The sequence below is a fragment of the Nannobrachium achirus genome (assembly GCF_963921795.1).
Source record: "Nannobrachium achirus genome assembly, chromosome: 2".
NCBI classification, from domain to species: Eukaryota; Metazoa; Chordata; class Actinopteri; order Myctophiformes; family Myctophidae; genus Nannobrachium; species Nannobrachium achirus.
Window position 1 is genome coordinate 47,995,376 of NC_137811.1, and position 9,970 is coordinate 48,005,345.

A 9,970-nucleotide genomic window follows, 5' to 3' on the forward strand; every position below is an offset into this window, starting at 1 on the left:
AAATAAATAAATACAATAAAATAAATGGGTGAAATATATATATAGGGTTGAAATGTTTATGTACTGTATGTTTTGCAATAATAATAAAAATCTACAAAGTAACTAGTAACTGAAAGTTTCCAAAAAAAATGTAGTGGTGTAAAAGTACAATATTTTGATTTGAAATGTAGTGGAGTAGAAGCACTGTATAAGTACTGGGAATTGGGAAATACTCAAATAAAGTACAAATACCTCAAAACTGTACTTAAGTGCGTATATTACTTGTGTTGCTCTTGTGGCTGTTCTGACGGGCTGATGTATGTTGATTGACAGCCCAACAAAGGCCGTGCAGAGCTGAAGGAGCTGAGGATGTTGTGTGCTGAGGACGAGCAGAGCAGGACCTGCTGGATGACCACCTTCCGTCTCTTCAAGGTACATTTGGGCTGCACATTTTCAGTTGGTTTTAGTTTTTAAAAGCGAACATTTGTACCTCAAATATTTGAACAACATGTTTTGAGATTGGTGTCCGCGGCCGAATACATATGATTTTGGGGGTCCTTGACGTGGAAAAGTTTTAAGAACCACTGATTTAGAAGAAGGACGCAAGAAGACATTTATAGAAGCAGGTCAAAATATTCAAAGACTCAAAAATAGCAGATCTACAAGCTCGCAGTGCGGCACTCTTGTATATCTGATCTGTGACCATCACAATACCTTCAGCACAATGGAAACACAGTAACTCCTCTGTTGAAATGATCCTCATCCCATTTCAGTATTAACCACTTGAACCCTTCCATTCTATTTTGCTTGTTGATCTACTAGCTCACATGTGTCACGTTGCATTATGTGAACTGGTAGATCGGCAAGCGGTGGTCCATCCGACGACCTTTGCTGCGTGTCACTCCCCATTGTTCCTGTTTGTCCTATTAATAAAGGCATACATTTAAGCCCCAAAAATAAATCTTTGAGTGTTGTCTTAATCAGCTGGTTATACTGATTACTGATTACATTTCATAAACTAGGTTGGGACCTGAATTGGGTCTATTTCTGTTAGGTCCCCTCATGACTAGAGTACTGGCGGAGTAGAGACTAGTTCATGGGGCACGGCTTTAATCAAGTTGGGTCACACGCTGGACAAATGTATGACCTCTATACAAGACTGCTGGCCCTCATAGCAGTTTGTACTTTGACACAACTCTTATTCATTTTAGTCACTTCAAACTACTGTTATTTATTCAAAATAGTTGGATTGTGTATTATTTAAGGATGTGGTTGATTGCTGAGCAAGAAAGGATCTTCTCTTTTGTTTCACTAATGGGTCTCTTTTTCTTCACAGTATGGGATCGTACTGTATCAAAACTATAAGATTCCCCAACAGAGGAAAACCTTATTATCACACTTCTCAACACCTGTGGTAAGACTAAAGTCATCTCTCTCTCTCTCTCTCTCTCTCTCTCTCTCTCTCTCTCTCTCTCTCTCTCTCTCTCGTTATTATTATTATTATTATTATTATTATTATTATATTTCTACAAATACAGTATACCATTTTGTCTGTGTAGTCTACTGTGTAACTGTGGTGTCTCTCTGTTACCCACTAGCGGAGTGTGTCAGAGAACTCACTTGTAGCCATGGATTTCTCAGGGAGGATCGGCAGGGTGATTGACAACCCTGTGGAGGCCCAGAGTGCTGCCATGGAGGAGGGACATGCCTGGAGGGTGAGTAGCCTTGTATTAAAAGGTTATGAAACACAGTCCACTGCCATCTAATTTCTCAGATTATGAAACACTGCGATCTAGTTTCTCAGATTGATACTCAATCTTGAATGAATCTCTATTGTGTTGTTTTGTGGCATCTATCTCAGAAGAGGAGTCAAAGAATGAATATCCTGGGCTGTCACAGTCCGCTGCACCACTCTTCGCTAAGCTCAGGTAAATACTGACACATGGATTTACTAAACATGTTTTCTTCTGGTAACCCACATTTTGGTACTATCTAACTCATTTCACGATAAAAAATCCACAATCCACAATTTTCTTACCTTTTAACGTGGTCTTGTGGGTGTCCATAGTCCACGATTGTGCATGGATCGTGCCCGAGGCGTGTGCACGCCGGTCGCGAACAAAAAAAAATGCATGTGAATCCAAGCTACCGTTCTCGATTTTGGATTATTTTTATAAAGGAAATCAAATTAGATTCTCAGGTTTCTCGGGCGAAGCGGCCTGGACCAACGGATTTTTCTCAGGTTGGGGCAGTAAATGAGTTAAAAAGAGCATGTTCTAAAATGAGGACGGCTTCTTTCATTTAGTAAGATACTGCTAGTAAGATGCTAAAGTGGCTGAGCCAGATTGTTTCTGTGATTTCTGCAGTCATCCACGTAGCCCAGCTATGGTTCCATGGCAGGATAACCAGAGAGGAATCCCATCGCATGATCCACCAGCAGGGACAAGTGGATGGGTAAGACTGATCTGGAGACACAGATTCATGAGGTTGTGCTGGTGCCTTTTAATTGTAAATATTAAAAGACAATACAATGCAAGTCTACATAAATAAGTGTGGTGTACATATACATCTGGATCCATACAAGTTCCCATACACATACAGTACATAGTTTTACATAGTTTCCCTTTTTGGGGCGATATTAGCAGACCTACAAGCTCACATGGTGTTTTTTGAGCAGTTTTACTGTGGCAGACCGTCGTATGACGGAGCATAAATTAAGCATCCGTTCGTTGTGGAGAAAAGAAATCACAGAATTGCAGTCTGAATTACCTCTTACCTTCATTTGAACTGTCGAGGTTAATTGGGTAACTTGAACCATTCCCTCAAGTTCTTCCTTTTCGTCTCTCCGTACAGATTGTTTCTACTGAGAGTCAGTCAAAGCAACCCCAAGGCGTTTGTCCTCACACTGTGCCATCACCAGAAAATTAAACATTTCCAGATACTACCGGTAGGCATCTCTTGAATACTATCACGTTTATTATCATTTGTTGATGTGAAAAGAGAATCGGGAGTTGTTATATTCACTGCATTTCTCTCCTCTCTTTTACAACATGGCACATCCCTGTTGGCTATCTTTTCATGAATGGCTGCACCTTAAAAAGTGTGAAGAGGACGGTCAGATCTTCTTCAGTCTTGACGACGGATCCACTAAATTCACCGACCTGATCCAGCTGGTGGAGTTCTACCAGCTCAACAGAGGAGTGCTGCCTTGCAAACTCAGACACCCCTGCACCATTGTGGCCTTATGACACCGTTTGATCCCATAACTCCATGACTCCTATCACTTGACCTGACTCTGCCTAAAAACAAAAAAAGGAAACCAACAGAATTTGGTTGGTTCTTTTGTTTTTATCTTTTTGAGAAGCTGGTGAATGAACTAATGTTTCGTTGTTGCTGTTGTTTTTGTTTTGTTTTTATTTTCTCATCGTGAGTCCGCCGGAGACTGCTGAATCATGTGGTTGGATGTTTGGTTGATTTGTTGGTTGCTTGCTTGGACGTTGAGGTGTGGGATGCTACACCTCACATTTCACATCTCCATCAGTACAGGGGATGGAACAACAGGATATGACATGAGAAGCTACAGTCAAGTCAAGGACCTGCCATCTTATGCCATCATAAGATCTTTCATAATCTTTATACACATCAATAAGCTCTCTCTTTTTTTTTACTTGTACAATTTATCCTACAGTTAAATTGTCATCTTCATTTTTCCTTCAAGTGGACAATCAACAGTACAGTGTTTTAGTTTTGGACCACTTTTTTCTGATCAAACAGAATTGTTTTAGTTTGATCTAATCATCACAGCCTATAGATGGACATTTGAGCGTCTCTTAGTTTTGCACTCACAGTACTGGGAGCAGCCCTTGGTGATTACTCCACTGTCATGTTACTGACCTAGGCTACGACATGGCACCACTGCCCTCCAGTGGCACAGGCATGTAAAGGCATGCTGGATTTCAACAGGAAGAGCTACAGCTGAGGTTTGGAGACATCAAGAGGAGAGTTTTTTGTTTTGTTTTGCCCATTGTTTTGTCAAGCTAGCATGGAACAATACTAGCTATGGAATACTTTGTAATTATGGTATGTCATATTCAAGAAAGACTTGCTGATAAACACAGGCTTTGACTGTCACAGGGGTCCATCTGCTTGTCTCTGATAATACAATTATTTTTCATTATGTCATTACATAATAATTTTTTATATCATTGCCAAAATGCTTTTGCATTGTTATTTTTTTCTTTTTCTTATCTGTCTCCACTTTCTTGATCATTTAAACTATTCAAAACAGAATAGAACATGGCGGCCTCATCCACTGAATTCAGTGGAGAATTGGCGCCATGTTATATTCGGTTCCTCAAGCTATATACAGTCAGATTATCCACTGGTTGTTCTTCTGCCACACAGTAAATGATCCATTACTATGGGTATTCAGTTCTGTTCTACCCATTCAAGTCCATACAATGTTTATGCATTTCAAACTCAAAGTAATTCAGACAGTAATGCCGACAAGACTTTTACTACCCAGAGTGAGCTACTCTGAGACTAGCCTTGGATCAAGATGTTATAGCGTCTGACTCTTGCTTTCATATGTGATACAAAAGCAAAAGTCAGACTCGATAAAAATGATAGGCTTTATCCAAGGCTACTCTGAGACTATTAACACGTGCGGTTTCATGTTTAGTATTTAGAGATGATTCACTGGCCTTGTAGCTACCCGTCAATCCAGGTGCTTCAAAAGTCTGGTGCTATCTGTTACAAGACAATGAAAAGATGATACAGGACATGCAAGTTTTAAAGTTGTTGTTATTTGGCCTAATTCCCTTCACCATAGCACAAGGAGGTAGAACCACTAGCACGCCCTTCATCAGGTACTCCCACTTAATAATGAACAAGCATAAAGGACACTCTTATCCAACTACACAAGCTCAAAGTGTACAAACTCAAATCTGTTATTCCTTCTCAATGAACCTTTTAGGACTGCAAATACAGGACCATTGACTATGATAGCAGATCAGAACACTGTGAACAGAGGGCAACGAGCTTCATTGAATTAAGTGAATTGGACATAAGGTAAATTGAACATAAGGTAAATCAACTTACCTTATGTCTGAGACAGGTGTGGTCTAACGATTTTGGGACAAGCTTGTTGATTTCCTGTAGACCACTAAGGTCTTTCAAACAGATCATGTGTGGCTCAATGAAACAAATTGTACTGTGCCTAAAATATTTATCATGCATTCAACAACATCTGAGCAAGTGTTTAATACCAGGCCTGATGCTTTCTGCAAAAGCGTTTTCATGAAATATGATTTCAGTTTAATGCGACCCCAAGACTTTCCTATTCCCTAATCTGTTGACTATCTCACTATTGAGAACTGGTTTCTCAAACAACTAATTATAATAGTCTGCACAAGGAATAACTTTCCTACAGTGATAAACAACACCATTTCACATGAATATTACCAGATTAGTTTCTAGGACTAGATCTGCATCTATTCATTGTTCATTTGCTGGTTTTAGTTTTGTTTTGTTTTGTTCTTTTTTCATCCAACAGATATGTAGAGATGTATTTACCTGTGATGCCACGTTAATGAGAGCCATCATTTTATTTTGAGGGTTGTCTTAAGCTATATCAATCATTTGAGATACATAACAGCCACACTATATTGATACTCTGTGCACAGTCACCATTATTTAACTAAAATGCAATGACTCAATCATTTTAAGTATTGTTTCAGCTAAATGTATTTATTTATCTGGATGTGAGTGATTACTTGAAATTTCTTTTATTTTCCTTCAGCGCTGTTCTGTACTGTTTTCTTTTGTCATAACCATGAAATGATTGAACAGTTTGATTAATTATTATTATAATGACATAGCATCTATTGATAGTCTATATTTTGTTTCTTTTTATGTTTGATCACTCAAACATAATTTTGTCATCATCAACACTTGTTATGAAGTGATGATTTAAAGCACACTGGTATTCATAGTCATGGTCATCATTCCAAATATTTGCCCGGGGGGGTGTTGTGACATAACAGATTGCTGGGTTTCCAAAAGCATTTGTAGCTATAGGCCTACAGTAAATAGTTATTTGTTAAATATTATCTTGTTGATCTACAATCACATCTCTTCGAGATCTTTGAAGATCCCATTTGGAGAATTCCAGATTCATCCAATGGTCATAAAAACAACTGTGATAAAGCGGTAAAATTCAGGAGATGCCTTTTTCAATGAACAAATAGTACTATAGTACTTATAACAGTTGAACTACATACATTATGAAAATCATCATTCTAACAAGTCATATCAAATCTATCAAGTGGTGTCAGGCACAACAACACCTGACCCCTTTAAACAGAACAAATACACACATGCACACAGTTCATGTATCATCAAATCATCTCTTTACTTTGCCTCATAATTCTCTTTCTAATTCTCAAGGTGTTCCCCAGACAGTTTACATGCCTTGCTTTGGAGTGAGAATAATACAAGTTTAGATGTTATAATAACTGACCATAAAATGTTTCACATTAAAAGGCATTTTACCCTTGGACAAAGATGTATTTGCATAGCTATAGTTATGATTGGGCATAAATTACATAACCAATGAAAGCTATTGTATATGGCTGTATAGATTATTTCATGTGTATAAATTCTGGATAATCAGGTAAACGCCCTGTTGTATAAAATATGGCATCAATGCAATATTGTTGTGTACTGTAAATTACTGATCATTATGATTAGTTACCATACTGACCCTCTTTCTACAGAATAATGAAATTGTATTTTGTATATTTTATCAATTAGATTAAATTGCACATTGAATTATGTAGAACCCAAAACTATCATTACAGTATGTTCACATAATATCTTTCCTTGAAGGCATCCGCATTTAAAAAAGGGCATACTTCATATTTTAGTATTTGCTGAAAGTCCTCTTAAGCTACTCAGATGTCACTGAATTTTTGATGCTAGCTATTTTTTGTTGCCTTAGATTGATATACAGTCAACCTATTTCCATCCACAAACTCTGATCCTCTATTTCTTTTTTATAATTGAAGTGAATGGCGGCAAATATCAGCAAGTATAGGTTGTAAGGTCGTGGATCCAGTAGCCAGTGGATGTTTAACCACTTAAACCTTACACTGTACTTGGTTGCCCAGAGTTGCGGATTTGCAAGCTTGTAGATTGTCTGTTTTGGCCAAATGTTCGCCCCCTTAATAATAAGGCTAGGTTTCCAGTTAACTCAAATCAACTCAAATTCAAGCAGACAGTGACAATTTTTTGTTTTTTTGTTTTTCTCTTCCACTCTCCCCTTAATGTACAACATACTTGCATTTCATCTTCTCAGAGCCATTTGCCATTTACACCAATCACAGTCCATGACATGCAAGCAGTTAAGAGATGAACAATAAATCAGGGGATTTGGGTGTGTACATTTTACATTTCAAATAAATGAATGTAACTGGGTTGCTCAGGGTTGAATTGGGGCATGTTGGAAACTACTGGTCCATCAGATCTCTAGGACTTTTATGTATAGTACATTGGTGGATTCATTAATATTGTTTAGTTTGTTTTTATTTAGCTGGGAGATGTAACAACTTACATTTCTCCTTTAGCTGCACCATCGACATGTATTGATTTTTATGATTAGTTTACTTGAAAATGATCCTTGCAGCAAATTAAGTAGCTTACAGCACAGTATGGTTCTCACTTCCTGAGTCGCAGGTGTTTTAAAGAAGCCTAAAATACTTGCCTGAATACCTAAGCTGACTTAAACTCCTAAAATATGTAATTGACTAATTTGTTTCAAATTGTGACAAAAAACACCAAACAAGAACTTAAAAATGTATATTACAGTAGGTAATGACCAATAAGTGAAAAATGTTAGTTTGGGTAGCCAGGCAACTGTAACCACAGAAGGTGCCTCTGATAATTCCTCTTTAGAGCCTTTTATACTTTGTCGTATGACGGTGTCAGATGCCGCCATACGACAGAGAATAAATTTGGCATTTCTCTGCACTAACCTGACTTGACGTATGGACCGAATGACCAACACAGCTACCGTTCAGAGGGAACAGTTTCCCCTACTGCTGTGTTGAACCAGGGTTTGAGGTTGAAACACTCGCAATTTATAGCCTAATTTATATTTTGTCATGCGACAGTGTCACTTTCCAAAAGAAACAATATTTTCGACAAAAAAGTTGTGACTGATTGCATTGTGATAGTAGAAAATCAGTTTGTTTCTTTCTGCGAGCAACATTGTCAAACGACGAAGTATCAGTTAGACGTATAAAGTACTTGATTGATGCAAATACATGTGACTCAAAATGTTTCTCACATTCAGATTGGTGAAAACATTGATATGTTCTTATTTCAGTTGTTAAATTGCAGTTTCAATTTGTTTTCTGAATTGAAAGTGAATTGGAACCAACCCTGCAATGATAGAATGATTATCATCTTGACTGTTGTGCATTTGCATAACATTGTCACAATGCAAGATACAGTGGCTGTACAAATGAGTAAAGTAAAAAATATATCTATATATAGAAATATAAACTATTATGTATTTCAGGGAATGCAAAAAAGAAAACAGTTACTTGTTATCTCTTTTTGTAAGAGAAAGCTCCTGTATTCATAATGTGCTTTGCTTCAATCTGTAAATAACTGAATGGCTTATAAATCTTAATTGTAACCTTTTCAGGTATTTTTGTACAAATAAGGGACTGATATATTCTGTTTATTGTAATTAGAATAAAACATTAATACATTGCTATAAAATGGAAGGTGTGCTTGTCCTTTTTCTAGGAGGCTTACTTTTTCATATCAAAGTGCTTTAAGTGATGTGTCAAATAACTATATTCTGATAGCAATCATTAATATAGTGTTTGTGAAGTAACAGGGGCCTACAAGGGGAGAAATTAAAATAAAATACAACTCGGTATTAAAAAAACACTAAGAACAGTCCCTCATCCCAACTATAAATGAGAGATAAACCGCCAGTCTGTCGATACCAGGCTAAAGAATAGTCACCATATTTCTTGGAAGATGGCAGATTTCCCTTTGATGGCAAAAGTCAATTTCTCAGTCTAGAGCAAGACAGGTAATACTTCTTTTCCAAAAGCTCTAAGCTCATGATTCCTGGGCATTGCCATAAGCAGTGAAAATTGCAATCAAAATGTTGAAGTAGAGAAGTAGAAATATATGCTATGTACCAGTAAGACTCCCTAATCGGGAGATAAGCGACCGTTGGTCGCTTATCTCCACAAATAGGCCAAAAGTTTGTTTTACCAATTATCAAGACATACGGGCAGTTGACAGTTTGCCATGGTTACTCATTGAAGTTGAATCTCCATATATGGAGATAACCTACGCATCACACTAAGTCTGACCTCACCAGCCCATATTTGGGCATGAGCAACTTATGTCTCCATATATGGAGATATGATGACATCACACAGTCCTCAGCCGATGATGTGGCGTGATGTCATACAATACACAAACGAGCCCTACAGTATAAAGGGGCAATTCTTGCCAGGAAAGAAGCATTTCTTCGACTCAGACCTTATCGCCAGGGTTGGCTTATAGCAGCTGTCGGTAGGACCATATATTGGATTCTGTTAGTGTGGATCTCCTAACAGGGCATCATCTGGGATACCATCCCTTTTATGCCCATATATGGAGATCCCTAACAGAATCCCTTTCATGCCCATATATGGAGATCCCTAACAGAATCCCTTTTATGCCCATATATGGAGATCCCTAACAGCATCCCTTTTATGCCCATATATGGAGATCACTAACAGCTAACAGAATCCCTTTTATGCCCATATATGGAGATCCCTAACATAATCCCTTTTATGCCCATATATGGAGATCCCTAACAGAATCCCTTTTATGCCCATATATGGAGATCCCTAACAGAATCCCTTTTATGCCCATATATGGAGATCCCTAACAGAATCCCTTTTATGCCCATATATGG

The 9,970-nt window shown here is 37.8% G+C and overlaps 1 protein-coding gene across 3 annotated transcripts in view; it reads left to right on the forward strand.

Annotated features, from left to right (window-relative positions):
- Positions 1-8,699, forward strand: part of grb10b (growth factor receptor-bound protein 10b) — a 119,158-nt gene extending 110,459 nt beyond the window's left edge. For all 3 annotated transcript variants that reach the window (XM_080720941.1, XM_080720942.1, XM_080720943.1), the window contains 7 exons: positions 313-411; positions 1,316-1,393; positions 1,578-1,694; positions 1,841-1,907; positions 2,346-2,433; positions 2,833-2,926; positions 3,081-8,699. In XM_080720941.1, the coding sequence (XP_080577067.1) occupies positions 313-411; positions 1,316-1,393; positions 1,578-1,694; positions 1,841-1,907; positions 2,346-2,433; positions 2,833-2,926; positions 3,081-3,227 (690 nt within the window). In that variant the 3' untranslated portion in view covers positions 3,228-8,699. The remainder of the gene's footprint in view (positions 1-312; positions 412-1,315; positions 1,394-1,577; positions 1,695-1,840; positions 1,908-2,345; positions 2,434-2,832; positions 2,927-3,080) is intronic.
- Positions 8,700-9,970: the final 1,271 nt, after the last annotated feature.